Source organism: Lytechinus variegatus, chromosome 7, assembly GCF_018143015.1.
Source record: "Lytechinus variegatus isolate NC3 chromosome 7, Lvar_3.0, whole genome shotgun sequence".
In the NCBI taxonomy this organism is placed as follows: Eukaryota; Metazoa; Echinodermata; class Echinoidea; order Temnopleuroida; family Toxopneustidae; genus Lytechinus; species Lytechinus variegatus.
Window position 1 is genome coordinate 25,547,107 of NC_054746.1, and position 21,513 is coordinate 25,568,619.

Sequence of the window (21,513 nt, forward strand, 5' to 3'; positions counted from 1 at the left end):
CAATTTTGATGAAATTTTTGGTATTTTGCTCACTGCAATTTTACTCTATGTAATAAGATATAAACATTTTCAACTGGGATCATTCCTTTAATGTTGGGGTGGGCTTGGCATTTAATCAGGAAAAAACAAATAAAACAATTACATTTAATTACCTCAAACTTTGGAAAACAATAAAACCCAACAAGGTGAATTCTCACTTTTGTTTTTATTGATTTCATCGGAAGTTAAATTTAGTGGTGAATGAATGAATGAATATTTTGAGATGTGTTTGTCATCCAATTGCATCTTGCATGGAATCCTTGATTTTGATTTGCTGATGTACACTGTTATCATGGTAGTTACCACTGAATGGTAAATTTACCATAATAGTAAATTTTTAGGAATGGGGCCCAGAGGGTATTTCTCAATGTTGTTTATAATGTTAGACATGAATGTAAGTTAGACACATTTCTTTCTGATTTTTTATTAATCGACTAAAGTTGAGAAAAGCTTATGTTATCTTTATCAGCAATAACAACACAGTTTATCATAAATCCCTTCCAAATTGCCTGTATTACCATGTAAATATTCAAACATCACACATAATGATAAAAAATGTCTTCTTGGCAGCTACTGTATGCTAAAGATGGGGTAATAATATGCAGGACATAGAAACATTGTTGCATATAATTATTATGTGGTGGTGCCGGTTGAGGGATCTAAAGTAACTGGTAGACGCGCAAATGTTGAGGTTCGATTCCCAAGTCATTTTACATGCACTGCTTTCTTACTCATATCAAGCCAATCGATCAACCAAGCGATAGATCGAATCCATCAATCAATTGACAGATCAATCAATCGACTGATCGACAGATCGATCAATCAATCAATCAATCAAAAAATGCATCAGGCAAAATATTGAGAGTACCATGAGTACATGTTTAAACGTCCTATTGGTGCAAAATCGTACTTGTTTGTTTGCAACTGTCTAAGTAAAATAATTTTAAAAGAGGCATTCTCAGTAAAAATATCTGGAAATGTGAGTACATCATATTTTAGCTTTACAAATAACTTCATAGAACAACCCCTCATGGACCACAATCAAAGTAAGCTTGCAAATATAGAATCCATATCATGGTCAGTATCTCTTGTTTTTCTTTTATGATTTTCCCTTTTCTGATTTAGTACTAATCCTTGCTGTGCATGACTCTTCTGTCTCTTCTTTTTGGAAGTCCTTTGACTCAAATTATGATTTGAGGGTGGCAATGGATGTGGTTGTTGCATTTTTTTGCTGGGGTGCTTCTTGTGAGGAATGTCTTTTTGTTGCCGGTTGCCCTGGTGATAGTGTGGCTGTGTTCTGCTTCCATGATAATGATGAGATTGAGGATGTTTGTTACCATGATGATGATACCTAGGCTCACTGGATTCTCCATGATGTTCACACTGATTCCTAGGAGGTTGAAGGTTGAAATGCTGTTGTTGCTGGATCTGTAATGGAGTGCTTCTTGAGATGCTCATTTGATTTGTATAGTGCAGTGAACTGTCCGGAGCAGTTCTGCCTTTGCCTATCAATTTCTGTTTCAGTTTCTTCAATCTCTTCACAAGTTTCTTTTTCTTAAATCCAAGACTGCTTACTGTTCCTCCTGGATTTACTAGAGATGATTGTTTTGTGCTAGCCCTGGATGGTTCATACCTGCTGTGAGGCAATATGGCACATGGAAGACCTTTTTCTTTGGTACCAGTACTTCGTGTTTTGTGGCTGTATCCAGAAGTATCCAATGTAGGTTTCTGAGTAGCAGAAGACATGCTTGTTCTACTTTTCTTTCCTTCATAAGATCTTGCTCCATTAGTGGGTGATGACATGAACAGTTCTGGATGATTTCTACAATTTCTAAGAGAATGTGAAGATCTATCTGCATCTATATCGTATGTTGAGCTGGCTACGTGGGGTGCAGCAGTATTCCTGATAGGCAGACTGTTCGGGTTGAAGGTTTTATCACCAGACCTATTGTTTTTGGAATATCCTCTTGGAATAGAGAATGCTGAGCTAGGAGTACATGACAAAGCACTATTCTTGATAACTAGACTGTTTGAGTCACTACTGCTATTATCAGACCTACTCTTCTTTCTGTGCTTCATCTTTGCTATACAATGCTGAAGCTTTACCCCTCTCTTAGTGTTTCTAGACACACGTGATTGACCGTCTGATGAGCTCTCTTGAGAAACACTACGTCGAATAGAAGGGACCCCTACCCTTCGGCTAGTTGAAGTTCTTCTATGCACTTTACCTCTCTGAACTGACACAGTAGTTAGAATAGAACTTGCCAATCCCTTTCCTTTGCTTCTCTTCTTAGTTCTCTTTGTCTCTGTGCTGATAGATGGTGTGTTACTTCCCAAACTACTATATTTCGGAACAGAGCCCACACCCAACTTCTTCATGGGCCATCCCTTTCTCGAGCTGACTCCTTTAGCCATGACCTTCTGCTTAAACACCTTCGGAAATTGCCCTTCTTCTGACTTAAACTCTGATGTGTTCAATTTTGTTTTCCTTCTTTTTCTGGGTGGGGAGTTCATCCTTCCATTATCATTCTTTCTAATGGCGTTTTCATTTTCTTTTGTTGAGACAACATCTGGATTGAGTTGATGGTATCCCTGCTTCCTCCTATCCCGCATCAAGAAGGCCACCTCTGCTTGACTCAATTTTTCTGCATAACAGAGATTAAAAAAACATAAACAGGGAGCATTAAGACATCGCTAAAGCTATGCAATGGGTGTTCTGATCCTCAACTATGATAGAAAAGAAGAATACAGCGCGTCCCCAAGAAAATGTCCCTCTGATATGCGGCTAAATAACTTCCAAAAATAAAAATTATTCTCAATGAAATGTATGGATATAGGAAGCCAATCTCTTGTTCTAACTTCTATAAAAATTTCATTGGTCTCGCTTCAGTGGTTTTGAATACACAGCCTATTATGTAACAGTGGTGCTTTTCAGCCCATTCCAAGTTTGCATGCATGCAGCACTGCTCTGTGTTCTGCATTTTCTTGCATATCAACCCCCTTTGACCATTCTGACCAAGGAGATATTAACTCTATCTCCTTGTTCTGACCAAGGAATTCCCTGATCTGACCAGGGAAATCTCCATGATCTAACCAAGCTCGTCAAATCACAACCTGGAGCATGTTCAGAAGGGCGAAAACAGTATTTGACAGTACATTTCATGTTTGATAAACGGGAGATGCACAATGATTGAGACAACAGGTCATGTCTGTTTCATGCATAATTCCAACAATACTGCATCTTTGTTTTAATTTATTTTTTTTGTTAATAAGCTACTGAGGTCAAGTTTAATAATTCAATGTAACTTTTTAAAAGAAAAAGTCAAAATTTTCTATGGTAAAAATCCTTTACGCAAAGGGTGATTAACTTGTGGATTCCCCCTTTTTTCAGCTTATTTTACCCATCCATCATTCACATTTTCTTTCAAATTGGTGCACTGATTCCCCTTATCAATCATCAAACAAACTTAATTTTTATGTTTCTTGTCCTTCTGAACATGCTCAAGTTTATGATTTAATGAGCCTGGATATGATTAGGGAAATATCCCTGCTAAGATCCTGGATGTAAGAATGGGGGTTAACATGCCATAGACAAATGAAGAAATGCATCAATACTGCAAACTTGGAATGGGCTAAAATGCACCACTGTTACGTAACAGAGTGTGTATTCAAAACCGCTGAAGCGCGACCAATGAAATTTTCATAGAAGTTAGATCATGAAATGAGCTTTCTACTCATGAACATTTATTTGAGAATCCTTCCACATTTTAGAATTAATCCAGTCCTATGACAGAGGGACATTTTTTGGGGACGCGCTGTATATTTCAAGATAAAGATGACAAGAGTCAATCAATCTGCTACAAAATATTGTGATTAATCAAAATATTAAAAAAAAATCAAATAGAGTCGAATGTAAACTAAGGACGTGGGGTATACAATATGAGGCCATGATATCACCAACAATGAGAGAGAACAACAATCATAACTTTAAATGGTACAATAAAAAAAATCAAGATACTAGTCTATACCACATAAAAATATTATAAAATCCAATCTACATCATCTGCTTTAATGGTTTATCCACTCCAAGTGGACGTGTATTTTTCAAATCATATAACCTTTTTGGATCTCATGATTTAATAAACAATGTCCTTTCCTGTCATTCATTAAGTAAACAAAACTCAAAACAAACAGAAGAAATGAAACAAAGGAAGGAAATGGGGGAAAAAAGGAAATGGGGAAAAGGAAGAAATTATTATTTCATCCTCAAATAATCTCTCTTGAGAATATGTGATCTTTAGTGTACTAATTCACCCACTCCCACAATTTTTTGTGCATGTTAACTTTATTAACTTGATTAATGTTTGTCATTCAGATATAAAGTAGTTTCACTCATGCTTTATACACATGACAGTTGGCCTTCCTCAAAACTAATATTGAGGTACTTGATTTTATATCCATGGGAAACCATAAGGTTGGAAAAAACAAGCAACAATGATATTCACAACATACATCAAGGACATGGGACCTTTTAATCACATTTGATTAAAACAAAGATCATTGCACTTTTTTCATGCAACCTTTCTAATATCTGGGTACTGCAGGAACCAGGATTCATAAATCCAAATTCACAAAGGTGTATTTTTTGGTTTAATGGAGGTTATGAGAATGAAATACGGATAAACTGTAATGTATGGTTGAATGTGTATATCCTTGAAATATTTTATTAAATGGAATGTGGATGTGAAATACATGGAAATCAATTTGGTCAGACTCAGGATACTTCCCCCCCCCCTCAAAAAAAAATACGAAAAATTTGTGTAGGTATAATACTACTCTTAATCATGGAACAGGCTAAATTTTCATAATTTAGTACTTGTTGGCAGCTTTTGGATATGCAGGACTTCACTAATTTATAGAAAAAAGAGACATTAATAAACAGTAAAATTTGCATTCTCACAAAGAATAAACAGATGAAAAAGAGAAAATTGCCACTACACATTTGTGAAATTGGAATGTTAGATTAAACTCCAATATAAATCATATTGGTGAATATTTGCCAAGGCTTTAGGAAGGGCTTATAGGTACTGGTAATAATATCTCTTTATTGAAAAAGGTCCAATAATGACTGTGTGCTTTTGTCAAAGGGCACTGAATTCATGCTTTGCTTTGATATCATTGGTATACAATTACATTCAAATAAACTATGGACTCCATTAAATCTCTTCATAAAAACATCTATCTGTCTGTGTGTGTGTGTATATATGTATGTATGTATCTATTTACATGCATCTATCCACCTTTCTATCTGTTACCAACCAACCAACCCACCTGACCGACCGACCAACCAAAAAAAAAAGAAACCTGCCGCCTCATAAGTTATCCTCAATTTAACAACACTATATGTCATGAACCCATAATTATTATATATAGCCTGAAGACTATGTTCTCCCAAATAATTTGATACTATATTTATGTGAATTGTGTTGATGCCTGGATCAAGAGGTATTCTTTGAAGTGATGTGAATTTGGATTTGCGCCAAAGTAAGGCACTACTGGAATGAATGAATCCAGATGTCAATGATGTCATAATCCTACAAGGGTTGCATTTAAATCTTTCAAACACTTTTTCAGTCATATACATTATAATTGTTTAATAACACTTTTTATTATCAATTCTCATGATAATTTCATTGAAAAGAGATTTGCAAATATGTTTTACTAACTCATATAGGATTATGACATCATTGGTATCTGGGGTTCGTTGCATCCATACCTTACTTTGGCGCAAACCATATACCACATAAATATGGTATCAAATTATTTGTGAGAAGATACTCTTTCCAGCCATACATGTTTTTGTATATAGTGATTATGCGTTCATGACATATTTTTTTCTTAAATTGGGGATTTGTGATGTGTTAATTTTTTTGTGACTGGTATATACCAGTTATACAAATTGTTCACACACAAATGATAGTGCTTAATTTGACTGCAGGTCATAGGGACTTTGATCCAATTCAGGAAGTCATTAATACATTATTAGCCACTCTAGAAATGTTATTATCATTATCAACAGGAAGAGAATGTGATATTGACATTCTCATGATTTTATCATAAATTCATAATGAAAAGGATGTTTACTGCTATCCTTCATATGGCTGAGTGATAATATCATCAATATCTTGTTATATTTTCAACCATTCTACTCTCTAGAATAAACAATGAATTTAACCCTAAAAGAGCAGATGTGATTTATTGGTGCTTCTTAAGTGCCCCCAACAAAACACACTGTAATATCAATAAATACCTAAATTATGAGGGTTTTGTTTTTTACCCCTTTTTATTAAATGCTGAGATTTTTCAATAGAATGTTGAACCTTCATTCATGTTGTTTTGTTTCCTACCAACCAACAAATGCTGTTCATGAGCTTTTATTTATCTTCATCTTTAAAAAATGAATCAATGAATAGAAGTATAAGGTTAAGTTTTCATCTTTGATCAGGTTATGGCATTTGATCTCCTTGATCAAACTGCATTAATTGCCTAAACTCACTCTTGACGATAAAACCAATATTGTAAGTTAGTGCTGGTTCATCTTATTTTACCAGGGTTGGCGATTTTTTTGATTTAAAAAAAAAATCGGATTTTTTATTTAAATCGGATTTTTTTTATTTAAATCAGATTTAAAACTGCATTAAAATCTGATTTTTTTTATTTAAATCAGATTTTTTTTATTTTTTTAAAGTTCCTTCGAAAAAAAAGGGTAATTATCCCCCCCTTACTCTTACAATGACATCAATATTGATGTTATACATTTCACCCCTAATATTGTTCTTAACCACATATTTTGTAATTAAAATCCAGTAAAAATGGACAATTAAAAATAAATTTGAGGAATCATGTATCTGAACTTAATTCTATCATACATAGGCCTATGAAGGAATATTCCATATGGAATTCCCAGTGAGTAGAGAAAATTCCCCTCTGGGATTTTTCATTCAAATATTTAAAAAATCCAAGAGAAAAAATCCCTTATCAAAACTGCCAATTACTAGTATTCATGTATATTGTAAGAGAAATAATTCAAATCAATGATTTTTTTTCAATTAGTCACAGCTTTACAATAGTCAAGGAGAGACTACAACTGTATATGTTTAGAATCTTTTTAGTTTGATAAAAAGCTCTTCTCTTGCTACAGATATAGATGCAAAACTCTCAGTTTTGGAGAACAATATAAGAGATAGCTTAGTCAAGAGTGACTATACTACATTATGTTACTGTGATTTTTTACATTAATCTACAATTTTTATTCCCATATTCTCTACAAAAAAATCTGTTTGATCCATGAAGTATGAAAAAAAATCTACTTACTTTTAACTTAAAGGATAAAAACTGCAAAACTGCTTAAATTACAACATATGTATTACAAAAAGAAGTATTTTATTTTAAATGAGACAGAGCTTACAACTGCCAATGATTGTAACTGAAGTACCTGCATCTTAACATTTAAATGCAGTGTTAAATGTTTAGATGCAAATTGTTGTTATAGAGCTCTTTCCATTATTACATGCAGATACAAAACTTCCATTATTTGTAGCACTGAACATAAAATGGGCTGCAGTGACTTAATAGGTTTAATAAGAGAAAGCTTTTCTCAACAGTCAAATTATGACTGTACTACATTATGTTAATGTGATTTTTATAATTATGTTATTTAAAACATCAAATGTATGATAAATGTAACAATACGAAATAAGAGGCATGTTAAATATGTTGATTACATGCAGGTATCATTTTTTATTTTACATGACAGAAGTAGTTATGTGTAGGCGAAGGATCAAAACTGGAAAACTGCCAACAAACCTTTTCTCATTGACTTTTATATATTATATTTTTTTTTACAAACTGCTCTCTGAAAAGTCTTTGGATTATGTGAAAACTTTATGTTAAGAAAGAAATTGACTAATAATAACTGACAAAGAATGTAAAATTTCAGAAGAAAAACTCGACATAATTTACAAAAAATGAGTACCTATTGACAACATACATCTGTAGTTTTTAAGGAATTACCTGATTTTATTAATTTGATTTTAATTTGTTTTAAGTAGATATGAAGACTTTGTTGATCTTTTGTTGATATAAAGTTAATTTAAAGTTTTTCAGTTGACTTGAAGAATTAAAACTGCATTGAACAAATACTTTGTCCATGATTTGTACATTTTTCAATGGAAGTGATTTAAATCAATGATTTAAAAAAAAAATCATGGTGATTTAAATCGCGATTTAAATCACGATTTAAATCAACGTGATTTAAATCCGCCAACCCTGTATTTTACAAACCAGATTTCTGTAATCTTCTTTCACAATTACAGCCACTTCTTTGCTCCTTGCCAGTCAAGCCAACAGAAATGGTAGCATCCACACAGAAAACTATGTTACCAGCTGTTAAGTTCAAGCAATGAAGTAGAGAATCCAGAATATGAATAATGAAATATAGTTTTCACAACTATACATTCACAACATTTACATATGGACCCAAGTTTACCTCCTAGATCTGGTAATGTTGCAGGCATTCTCTTTGATTGCTGACAGCTTACAGTGACCTCCCGCTCTCCTTTAGCTTTCGTGTCCATCCTGACCATGAGATTATTATCTGTTGGTTGCTGAACAACGGCAGTGACCTCCCGACCTCCTCCGTCTCTCATGTCCATCCTGATCTCTAGACCAGTTCCTGTTGGTTGCTGACCGACCTTAGTGACCTCACGCTCTCCTGCATCTCTCATGTCCATCTTGACCTCAAGACCAAATCCAGTTGTTTGCTGACCGTCCTTGGTGACGTCTTGCTCTCCTACGTCTCCAGCATCCATCCTGATCTCTAGCCCAGTTCCTGATGGTTGCTGACTGACCGCAGTGACTGCCCGCTCTTCCCCATCTTTCATGTCCCTCTTGACCTCCAGACCAGTACTCATTAGTAGCTGACTGATTGCAGTGACCTCCCGCTCTCCACCTTCAGTCATGTCCAAACTGACCTCTAGACTGGTATTGAAGAGCCTGTCCAGCAGACTCAATTCAGAAGCATTCTTTGAGCTGTTAATTTGAAAATAATGTGAATTTCACAATTAATGTAAAGTGTAGTAATTCCCCATTCACCATGATGTTAAATGGAGGTCCTGTATAAAAGAGCTACCACCCTTGCACATGTATGAAAAAAAAATCCACTATTCCTATTGGAGGGGAAAACCTTGAATAGGCTGTTTCATAAACATGTTAGTAAAGTTACGGTTGACTTATTACTGGACTGGAATATGGCAAACCACATTGGTCTAACAACCCTGGCAGAGGGAGGTTGGTTGCACTGTCGTTATAGGTTGGACACAATACTTGTACATGGACTTTCAAAATGGATCCTAAATAAGGCATTGTTCTCAGATCTTGGATTAACCTAAAAAGTATTTTTCATGTTTTCCCTACTCTTAATAATAAATGAAATGTTTCATATTCATGACAGGGTTGAAAAGTATACCCCTTTTTCCTGATTTTCTGAGTAAGCAAGAAGGAAGAAAGAGTATAAAAATAAGAGGTCTAAGCCATGTAACTCTTGTATTACCCATGTTACTCATTTGAAACAAAATGATGTCCCCTTGAGGTTGTATTGACCCCCCCCCCCACAAAATATCCTTAGCACCATCCCTACTCCTGTGTATGACTGAGGAGAAATAGATTGTGATACCTTGTGACATCTAATGTGAGTCTTGAAGCCTCATCTCCAAGCCATTCCAGCAGTGTTCCAGGAAGCTCCGTGCCTTTGGGAAGCTGCGTAATATATGTAAAAATAAATTTGACTGCAGCATTCAAGAACATTTCATCAAAGTTGTCACCAATGACAAACCATCATTTTCTGACAGTTGTCATAGTAAAAGGCGGAGACTAATGCTTCTCAGTCAATCGAAAGCAAAGGAATTTACTGAAATTGTAAGAGTTGACAATTTAGTCATAAAGCTGTCCCAAGGGGGTGGACCTGGAGTTGTTAATGGTACCTTATTTTTAGTCTGATGGGGGTATGTCAAATAGAGTTGTCAATTTGAAAGTCACTTTGGCAAACAACACAGAAATCAGTTGAACAAACATTATATCTAATGCTACTGTGTGTGACAGTAGTGGCATAATGAGCCAATAAATTTGAGAGGGCTAGATGGAGCGTATTGCATAACAAGTGGAATGCCTCTGGCCGTCTCACCTGCATCACGCAGTTAGCAGCAGTGCTGACTTTGAAAACTACTCTAACTCGCACAAGATGTTCAGTGATACATGGTTACTATATGTCCACTTTTTATGAACTAGACCAATAAACTTACAGAGATATGATGGTTATTCAACAAAAAACCCCAACATGGCCAAAGTTCATTGACCTTACATGACCTTTGACCTTGATCATGTGACCTGAAACTCGCACAGGATGTTCAGTGATACTTAATTACTCTTATGTCCAAGTTTCATGAATCAGATCCATAAACTTTCAAAGTTATGATGGTAATTCAACAGATACCCCCGATTCGGCCAAAGTTCATTGACCCCAAATGACCTTTGACCTTAATCATGAGACCTGAAACTTGCACAAAATGTTCAGTGATGCTTGATTACTATTACGTCCAAGTTTCATGAATCAGATCCATAAACTTTCAAAGTTATGATGGGAATTCAACAGATACCCCCAATTCGGCCAAAGTTCATTGACCCTAAATGACCTTTGACCTTGGTCATGTGACATAAAACTCATGCAGGATGTTCAGTGATACTTGATTAACCTTATGTCCAAGTTTCATGAACTAGGTTCATACACTTTCTAAGTTATGACGTCATTTCAAAAACTTAACCTCAGGTTAAGATTTTGATGTTGATTCCTCCAACATGGTCTAAGTTCATTGACCCTAAATGACCTTTGACCTTGGTCATGTGACATGAAACTCTAATAGGATGTTTAGTAATACTTGATTAACCTTATGGCCAAGTTTCATGAACTAGGTCCATATACTTTCTAAGTTATGATGTCATTTCAAAAACTTAACCTCAGGTTAAGATTTGATGTTGACGCCGCCGCCGCCGTCGGAAAAGCGGCGCCTATAGTCTCACTCTGCTATGCAGGTGAGACAAAAATCATAAAAGTTGCAATTGAGTAAGCAAAAATTTTGTAATTTTACTACGAAAGTCCAAGTTTGTGTTCAATTCCGACATAATAATCAGAAAATAATATATTTCACTCTTCTCTCTTCCCTTTTTTTATTTTCTTTGTTTTCTTGGTTGTTAAAAATTGGGGGGGGGGCCCTCCTCAGCCCCCATCTGTAAGCCAGTGTGTAACAATTATATAATATTGACTGGCCTTGAGGGGAACATCAAATATATTGCCAGCAAATGAATCATATTGGCCCGAGTCTTTAGACGAGGGCAATATGGGTCATTTAAGGGCAATATATTTGATGTTCCCCGAAAGAAGAGCCAGTCAATATTTTTATTATCATCCAAATCAGATATCTAGAGCAAAAATCATGATAACGGGGATATTTCTTTTAAAAATAGAGTTCTATTGTGTCATGTTAATATCGGTCTAGGCTCTGCACTTAACCATTATGATGTACTTGCAAGCGCTCGGATTCAGCGTTGTCTTTATTATGACGTATATTGTTGGTGGGCGGATCTATATGAAGCGTATCTCTTTATATGCATCCACAAATGCCCGGATGTGAGACCAGGGAAAACACAAAGGTATATTTTGCTTCGTCTGTGCATGCAAAGTAAATATGCGCACTGAGACCGAGGAAAATACAAACAATATACCTACCCTTCCCGATATTCAGAAAATGTAGGGCAATACGGTTTTGTAAATGACCTGCTCAGATGTCTGATATGGGTGATATTTGATATCCAACATCCACATAGAGGCTAAGTAAAATCATTGCATTTAAGAAAAATCAGAATAAGAGGATGCATTTCCATTTACAATATATACTTACCCATTCAGAACTTGTTGAGGGCAAAAAAGACCTCACAGTTACAAGATTATCATACCATCCAACTGCTGATTTGAAGAAATTACAAATTAAAACTCTGAAAAGAGACAACAAAAAAGAGAGTGAGATGGCTTTATGTCAAGAAACGAAGTAGAATTCACACAGCATACACAAGAGTAAGTAATTCACAGGTAGTACCGTTATATAAAAGGTACATCTTTGTTAATGGTGTGATTCATTATTCAACTCTATATATTCATTCAACTCTGCATTTCATTTTTGAAAAAAAAAGCTCTTGCCACTGCAAAATTTGTTGACACCTCATATTAAATATACTTCGAACACATAATGTTGCTGATCTGACAAACTTGTAAGAGCATACATTGTTTCACCCACCTGATACGACTGACAATGGCAAGAAAGACAAGAGAGCTGCTCAGGAACATCCCATTGTGTATTGTCTCTATCATGAGGCTGTTTGCCAATCATAAGGTCAAGAAAATTAATGTCAAAGACAGGTCAGATATGTATGACCTTTCAAATCACTTCATGTTAATTTCGCATCCATGGCAAAATAAACTTCCTTCTTTCAACTTTCCTATCAATCAAATAATAATGTCATACCAGGTACATGTACTACATGTATGTATCACTTAAGAACAATTACTACTATTACCAATCTTCTTTTTCCTCCAACAGTATCTTCTTCTTTTTTTCTTCATCATTAATCAATGTCTATTTTTTTAATTGATTTATATCATATTAAAATTATTTGAATTATTGTTATTACTATGATTATCTAGATGTTATAATTCATTTTTCTTAGTACTAATATATGTATCAAGATCACTTTCATTATCACCAATGCCATAACTTCTCTTAACCCATGGAGTCATTGTAGCATATTTTCAAAAATAGCACATCAATAATAGTGCTCATCAGGCAATTTACTTAAACCCTATCGAGGCCGGGGTATTTTGGGAGTTCATATGGCCAGGGGGGGGGCCTGGGAGCCCCCCCTTAAGATCTCAGCTGTCAACCGCGCCGAAAATTGGCACGCGGGTTGCCTTGGACACAATCTACAAGATTGTATAGTAATTTATTTCATGCGAATCACTATTAAGTGATTATGCTAATTTATGCGTAATTAGTATGCAAAATCATACTTTTTCCTCTAACTCCCTGAATAAAGCTCCAAATGTACTAATTTTTGGTATAGAAAGTGTGGTGTTCTTAGCAAGTGTACATAAAAAAAATTGCGATATCAAATCATTTTCTTATGTATTATCATGTTTATTTTGCAATTTGTATGTATTTCTTTGTTTTTTGACCTATGTTTTTCATTGTTTTTTCAATGAAATTTGTTGGGGACTCTCCTGTGATCATAAAAAGCATAAAATAAATACATTTAGACCAGCAAAACAAAAAATAATCATACATTTATGAATTTTGGTTGAAAACACGATTTGCATTGACTTTGTACACAAAATAACGTTTTTGAGCAACTTTCGGTCTGACATGCACTTACATAATGTTGCCTTATTTCGGAACCACATACCCGGGTGATGCATAATTGGTCTCAAAAGTTGCGCAAGACTTGAAAGTAAAAAGTCAGCGAGCGGCACGGTATAAAAATATTGCGCGATTCGTTGAGAGGGGCCTCGGAGGCCCTCCCCCCGCCTAGATAGGGTTAAGAAATTTAGGTAAGTTTCAATTACGATTAGATTAAATTTGTAATGAATACATGTGTATCCAAACATATATTTATTTACATACAGGTATATGCATAAATTGTGTGAGGGGGTGTCGATTACAAGTCAGGTAACCCAATGCAATGAGGTACTGACAAGTGTAAGCTCTACCCTATATACAAAATAAATCGACAACAGACACTTTGCCATGGCAGAAGCTCACCTGCCCATTCAGGCTAGATGAGCTACAAAAGAAAACTATCACAATAATTTTAAAGGATACAGTGCAGCTTGTTCACACTGAGAAGCTATGTATGCACAAAGTTTGGTGCATCCTTGTAGTCCAACACAGAGGTACTCTAGCATCTGTCGACTAGGAAGACTGATTACAGGGGTGGATAAATCAGGAAATCTATAAGAGAGAAAGTCATAATGGAGTTATTGAAAAACACTTATTTTCAACCATCTGGTATTTGCTATAACTATTTGTAAGAGCGGCCATCATGTTCTTACAGGCCATTATTGTGCTTGACTGTGGTCATCCAGGCATACTCATACTAATAACATTATATTAGCTGAATTCTTGATAGAAAAAACACAATTATTATTACCCGACTTTAGCTCGAGCTACCACTCTATCAGCAGCGCTCAGTGCATTAAAGGAATTGATCTTACCGGGTTAACCTTTACCTCACATGAGTTGAGTGTAGCACTATGTGGATCAATTTCTTAGTGAAGCATATTATGTCATGTTACATTTTTCTCATTTAACATATGAATTGGCCACAATGCTACACTTTGTAGTTTTTTGTAAAGTGTATGACTTGGCAAGTAATAAAGCTAAAATTTCATATTTGAAGTGAGAGACAGAGGTATATATAAAGAGGGAGAGAGAGAGAGGAAGAAAACGGAAGATGGGAATGAAAGCACAACGGAAACAGAGATCAAAGAAGGTTTGATTTGTATGGATTTACAGATTAAAAGAGCAAACACAAGTGAAAACAGAAAAAGGGAACTTGTACACGAGTCCAAACTAGGATATAAAAAAGCAAGATATTATGAAAGAAACATTGATCAGCTTTCAACATGCCAAAAGATCTTAGGCATACCATGACATGGTGTCAAGTCTTTATATTCACATATCGATAGGCCTATTGGCATCATGGAGGGGGGGGGGGTAGTCATTCTCAATGTTCATAAACCATCCCTCTGCTGTCATATTAACTGTCAGCTAACCCCATACCATACTAGATGAACTTACCCATCCCAGGCTGATAGCATCGTCTCTGCATAGGAGTGTATTGCTGTGTTAGCTAACCTCTCCAAACATTTTTTTAACTGAAATAAAAATGAACATAGCCATGGTATCAATGAAAAATCTGATTTTGAATCCACTTCACAAGTCTAGAATTGCACATAAAACTCACATCACTGACTATGATGCAGCTGCAACTTGGTTTCGAAATGATCTCCCAACTGACTGAATCACGACAAGGAGACTAATGTTCATGAAATCTTGATTTTAACTAAATACGAGCCTTTTACTTTGGTAGATACCATAAATGCCAAATTACCCAAATCACAATTCTTTATTAAAAAAGGGTCCAGATTGTATTACTGGTATATTTAGTGGTCTGATTTACTTTCTTAAATTTCAATTTTGTAATTCCACTTTCAGTATTTTTTTCAAATTTTGCTCTACCCTAAAATAGTCTCCACTCAGCAGTAGATTGGCATAAATTCTATGCAAGAAAACTATTAAATCAGACCAAAAGAACAACTCTCCTGGTAAATCATCCCCACATACACATACCTGTACATGACATAATCCCCTGGTTTAATAATACAGGTAGAGTGTAATGTTCATACAGCACTACTGTATCTGCTGCCACAATTTAATTGAAATTATATTATATGAAATGTAAGACTAACTTTTTTCTTTTTCTTATTTTGGCACTTTACATTCAAGTCATTTATAGAGTCATGCATACAATTAAGATAAAAGCACTTCAAAAATTTACACAGCCCATTATAAAACACTTCAAAAATGCTATTAAACTGCAAATTTGCATTTCAAATTTGTATTTCAAATAATTGTCCATGAATTCTGCTCATAGAACTGTCTTCCATTTCAAGTTTCTATTACTATATAACAAATCTAATTTCACATTTTCACGCTGTCATAATTTACCTTCACAAGTAGTCCATAAAGTTTCCAGTTTCTTTGGGAATTCTTATTTTTGTAGAGAAAGCGAGAGAGGGTTACTAGCTCCCTTTTCAGCAATGAACCATTGAGATCTCTGCCATTTTGAATAGAGTACAAGGCTGATTTCAAATCATCATGAGAATGAGACTCTTCATCTAGACAGTGAAAAATAATAAAAATAAAATATACATTTTCATGACAAGGCATTTGAATTCAATCATTGAATGCATCCAAAGATACATGAAGGTATATTTTTTCATGCTCACTAGATCTACTTGTAATTTCCCCATTCAACAACAACCTCCAGGATAGAAATCATGATTAATTCTAGTTAAGTTTTGGTGTTTAATATGTTTATGATCTGAAGCTCATGAACATACAGTGAACAAGGTGAAACATGAGCTACACCCAGTGAAATTGTATTCTTTCAGATTCTTGCAATGATTTTAGTCTATGGGCAATTCCACAGGTTGGTGGACATGAGCTTAAAAATTCAAATTCAATATTTTCTTGAATTTTTTAATACTTTAAGTCCTTCATACATGATAGTTTCAGGAACAAGAAATAAAAAGTTTATTTTCATATGTATACTTTGGAAAAAAATGGTCAAAAGTTGTGTCTTCCATTCTGTACCAAAATACAAGAAAAATGGTGAAAAATGAAATATGCCTAATTACCATTTTGTTATTGCAACAACATACCAATTTATATATTTCTGAAGTTTAGAAGAGTCAAATTACTTAAAATACACAACAGCTTTTCAAGTAAATTTGTAGAACTCATTCAAAATTGAATATTGCAACCTGCTCAGGTGATGTAACGTGAGTAACCGAAAAAACTGACTTTGTTTTCTGAGAGAAAAAATCTTCACAGTTAATTGGTGGGATTTTAAATTCTCTTCCTTCAAACAATCTTTGACACAGTGATGACTATCAAAATCATTAAAAAGTACAAATTTTTTATAAAAATGATGAAGAAAAACTGTAACGTGAGTAACCATCATGTAATGTGAGTAACCAGTAAAAATTATTCAGTTAGGTAACATTTTCTGTGGGATGTCAAGTTTTAAGTCTCATGGTGAGTTGTGAAGTTATTTTTGATTAATTAATAGCAAAATGAGGGTACACCTCTTTGATGTGACTCTTTGTTCATCAAAATATCAGTGGTCATACAATCACACAAAAAATTGAATATTAGTAGAAGTATTCACAATGCGAGAGTGCATTAGTAAGACTTGGTTTCGATTAACCAAACTTTAAAGAGTGTTCGAACAACACATTGAATGTCCTTTACACCTGTAACCCTATCTAGGCCGGGGTATTTTGGGAGTTGATATGGCCCGGGGGGTGGGGGAGAGGGGGGGCTCCCAGGCCCCCCTTGAGATCTAGGCCATTGGCCGCACGATCACGCCAAAAATTTGCGCGCAGGTTGTCTTGGACATAATCTACAATACTATACAGTAATTTATTTCATGCAAATTGGTATTCAGCGATTATGCTAATTTATGCATAATTAGTAAGCGAAATCATACTTTTCCCTCTTAATCCCTAATAAAGCTCCAATTGTTCCAATTTTTGGTATAAAATCTCTTTTTGATGTTCCTAGCAATGAATTTTACACACATTATTGAATTTTTAATGACATGTGTGTTGTTAACCATACATGGACAAAATGTAACGTAACTGTAACGTGAGTAACCATATTATCTGCACCCCAAGTAAAAACCATGTGTTCTTTATTTTTTTAATTATATACAAAGTTTGTCTCCCTAATATACTTCTTTGAAAAGGATATAATCAACTTTCATAAAAGCCTCGTATGAGGAGACTTTTCACCTATGTCGACTTTTCATTTTATGCATGTCCAAATCATGTAACGTGAGTAACCGACACATTCCAAAGATTTGCCAGGAGCATAATAAAATTTCCAAAGTTTTGTTTTTATACAAAGGATAGTCAGACTGTGTACTTTGTTGTGATAAGGAGATGTTTAGTTCCTATCAATAATAATGGAGTTACAGCTCCAAGTATGAGTCAAGGTGTCTCCAAATGTAACGTGAGTAACCGTGGAATAGCCCCTATGCATTATGGATGATGAGATTATAATGCAATTTCTCCTGATTTCACTTTCGTCATCAAGAATTCCAGTAGTGATTACAAATTTTGTTATAATTTGGAAAGCTTGATAAATGTTTCATTTCGTATTGGGTCCTATCAATAATAGCACTTTATGGGGAGTTCATTATCAATACAAAATATTTCAAGTTAACTGTTTAGACTATGACACTAAAACAAATAAACAGGGAGGGGGGGCACTTGCACTCTGAAACCACCGTCTGGGGCAACTCTATGTAACATAGGCTACAATATACATTCAAAAAGGTATCACTCATATAGCAAATGTACCGTACTCAGTTCCATTCAGTTACGATTTGTTTTCATTATGAAGTTTTGGATCATTTTTTATATTAACCAAAGCACTCAAAAACTTCATTTTTCATATTTTTGTGGGGCCCTCTATTGGTGGAAAGTAAAGTTGGTTTGAAATGTCACAAAACAATCTCTATTTCAATTTAGATAAAAAAATAATTAAATGATCTCAATTGACTTTAGAGCCAAAGTTATATGATGAATAGCTGTAATGGAAACAGACAGCTAAAAATCAAGCATTTATCCTCAAGAACAAGAGAAAATAAGCCAAACATTGCCAACCATATTTCACCACACAGGGAGTCCTAACACAGAACGCATCATAATCTTGTACATTGGATGAGTGCACAAAGCCAAATGGAGTTCTATCTGAAGACAAGGGTACATTAGATAAGTGCGGGGGGGGGGAGGGGCATAATTACAAGGTGGAAATCATGACCAGGCACACAATTAAAATACATTCCGGGGAAAAATTTGAAAATTTATTCAATTTAACACATTTTTTGTTTCAGGCCATGTTAGTTATCATACCATGTGACATGTCCAGTCACCATTCAATCTGCCAGACCAATCTAAGTAATTTTATTTACTTAGATCTAGATCTAATTCTACTACATGGTTAAGTTTCTTATCACTTTATTGTTGTCAGTTCACAGAAATGAACATTAATAACTATCGATTCATAACTAAAAATGTTAGCCAATATCATGAGAAGACTCTAGACATCTAGATTAAGACTTAGTCTAACAGCGTGTTTCTACAGAGAATCGTTAAAGGCTAGTATTACCCGTGTAAGTATCCAGAATTCCGGAAAACTTCTCTGTAGAAACAAACGTGATGTGGTTTGATAGGCCCAAATCCGTCGCGCAAAATATGGTTTCTCATAACCACCTCTAGGAGGTGGTTGTTGCCGTGTTTATCTGTTTCACTTTTTTGTAGAAACATGCAGTGAAAAAGCATACCATCCAAAGCTCCCGGTTTCTTGTCTCGGCCATGGCACGTACCACTTTTGTGGTTGAATGCCCCCCCCCTCCCCCGCACTTGGACTCTTGCTCCTTGCCCTGGCTTGGTCATTTCTAGACCAAAGCTTTGGACTCTGTTTTATTGGTAGGGTGTCTGAAGCCACACTGAAAAGTGTCAGCATAAAAAGGCTGATTTAGGGGAAAATATGGCACATTTTTCAGGAAATTCAGGCTGCTAAAAAACATGATCTGAATTGATTCTAATGTTTGGGATGTATGGAAAAGGAAAATTCAGGGACTTCTTTTGACATTAAGGACAAATTTATATGATCATTTTAAATAAGGATTTAGAGATAAATTGCAAACCCTTATTTGTGTGTGTGTTGAGACTGCCATTTCCTCATGCGTTTACTTTGGGAAAATGAAATTTCTGTTTGGCACAAATTTTTTCACTTTGTTGCAATTTTTCATGGTGATCTGATTTCCAAATCTTTTAAAAAGTCATACCATTAAGAGCATCAAAATTCCTATTAGGCACTTCACTTTAAGGACAAGTTTTGGCATCAAGGATAAATTTATAACAGCTCCAGAAGCTAAAAATTTAGATTTGTGTGTGTCCATTTCTTAACTTATAATCCTTATTTTGGTCCAGTTCTTTTCATAATCATATATTTTTATGAAATAAAGAAAAAATTCGATGAGCCCCACAGGTGGCCGGATTTTTACATTTTTAAATTCCTATTGGCGGCTGCACGATAACGAGCCGTCTGAGTACAAGAAAAAAAAGGAAAATGACTTCTCAAAGTCAAAGCAGATGGCTGCCATTGCTTTCATGAAATTCATGGATTTATGGTCAATTGGTCTGGCAATGCCACTGGCAAAGAATTCAATCAACTACCGGAACGTTTCAAACAAATGAGAAAGGGGGCACTAGTGCGCTTTCGCATCCCCGAACCCGATTGGTGTTCTACAGCGAAAAATGCAACCACCCGCCCTCCGCTCCGTGACGCCACCACCACCGGGCCGGGCTGCGCTGATCTCTGCCTCTGTCCTGGATTGGTCTTGTCTGTTAAGTAACTTTCGTATTGGGCATGGACGGTGCGAAATTAGCGTACTAGCAAGCGCTTGAGAGATGGGAATTATCGAGAAATAAACATCGTAAGTAACCAGAGAATATATGGAAATGACACCTGATAATCTTGCTAGGTTGATCTTCAAGAAATTAGTGGGTGGAGGAATCAAATCTCTCGAGTTCCACGGTCCACAACCGGGCGCAGCCATTTTCCCCCTCTCAGTCTGTCATCAAGTCTTTTTTATTAAATACCTCCCTGTACTGTCAGACCCATCGACGATAGGCCATTGGGAGGTCATTACTAATTACTGGAAGAATTTTGGCATGATCAAGATATTGATTTAAAATTAGATATATTCAAGATAAGGTACATTCATACTGAAATGTGTTAAAAAGAAAATCATATTCATATCGGTATTCATAAACCGTACAGAATAAGACTAGCTAAAAGCCGTTATTTGTTGTTGACAAACAGTTGCGGCATCGCACACCGTACCAAGGCCAAGGAAAGAAAGAATCATGTTGCGTTCTACTATTTTGCGACAAAAGATCATCAGTATTTGCAATTTTAAGAATTGCATCCTTAGATGTGGTAATATTATGCAGTCAAGCTTAGGTTTTCGTAAAATCAAGCGTGCACGGCCAGGGTGTGTAATCGGGAATCGGGACCGTATCTCTGCTCATGCTGCTCTGGGCTCTGGCACTGCGGAGTGAATCTCAATTCTCATTGCGGTATGAGGGCTAGGCTCGGCTGTACAGTACAAGGGAAGGCGTACCGGATGCACTTTCGTACAGGGTGACCAGACGTCCCGTATTTCCCGGGATTGTCCCGTATATTTCTCCTTTGTCCCGGCGTCCCGACAAACCCTTCCCGGGACGCCTGTTTGTCCCGTATTTCAGAATATTGAACAAAATGTAGTTAATACACTCAAAAGTGACGAATTTTTATTAAATAATTAACCAACAGATGACGAAGCAGAGACAACAATTAAACCGATAACTGTCAACCTTTGCAAGTTCTGCGGTGAATTTCTTGCTAACCCAATACATTCCAAAAGATGTGGCCTCGACTGGTCTCCTGCCTGTGTGTGGCAGGCTACTAGATA

General features: G+C 35.6%; 2 protein-coding genes across 3 annotated transcripts in view; one reads left to right on the plus strand and one right to left on the minus strand.

Annotated features, from left to right (window-relative positions):
* Positions 1–20,740, minus strand: LOC121418841. Its single transcript, XM_041613020.1, has 9 exons — positions 20,526–20,740; positions 15,930–16,099; positions 15,000–15,076; positions 14,022–14,150; positions 12,444–12,521; positions 12,051–12,144; positions 9,773–9,855; positions 8,588–9,129; positions 1–2,684 (listed from the first exon to the last, which is right to left on the minus strand). The coding sequence occupies exons 1-9, from the start codon at positions 20,614–20,616 to the stop codon at positions 1,081–1,083; spliced, it is 2,868 nt and encodes a 955-aa protein (XP_041468954.1). The 5' UTR covers positions 20,617–20,740; the 3' UTR covers positions 1–1,080.
* LOC121418842 (protein arginine methyltransferase NDUFAF7, mitochondrial-like) overlaps positions 20,101–21,513 on the plus strand; it is a 13,363-nt gene continuing 11,950 nt past the window's right edge. Inside the window, exon 1 of one of the 2 annotated variants that reach the window (XM_041613022.1) lies at positions 20,101–20,493. Coding sequence is in view for 1 of the 2 variants with exons in the window: in XM_041613021.1 (XP_041468955.1) it covers positions 20,927–20,999 (73 nt within the window). In the remaining variant the exon portion in view is untranslated. Of the gene's footprint in view, positions 20,494–20,830; positions 21,000–21,513 lie in introns of those variants that run through there. The other variant, XM_041613021.1, reaches the window with a different exon arrangement.

Coding starts and splice junctions, on each gene's coding strand:
- LOC121418841 (XM_041613020.1), bottom strand. CDS start 20,616: ATGGCTGCGCCCGGTTGTGGACCGTGGAACTCGAGAGATTTGATTCCT. Junction 15,077..15,929: donor TTTATGGACTACTTGTGAAG/GTAAATTATGAC, acceptor TTTTTATTTCAG/TTAAAAAAATGTTTGGAGAG. Junction 2,685..8,587: donor AACATTACCAGATCTAGGAG/GTAAACTTGGGT, acceptor TCTGTTATGCAG/AAAAATTGAGTCAAGCAGAG.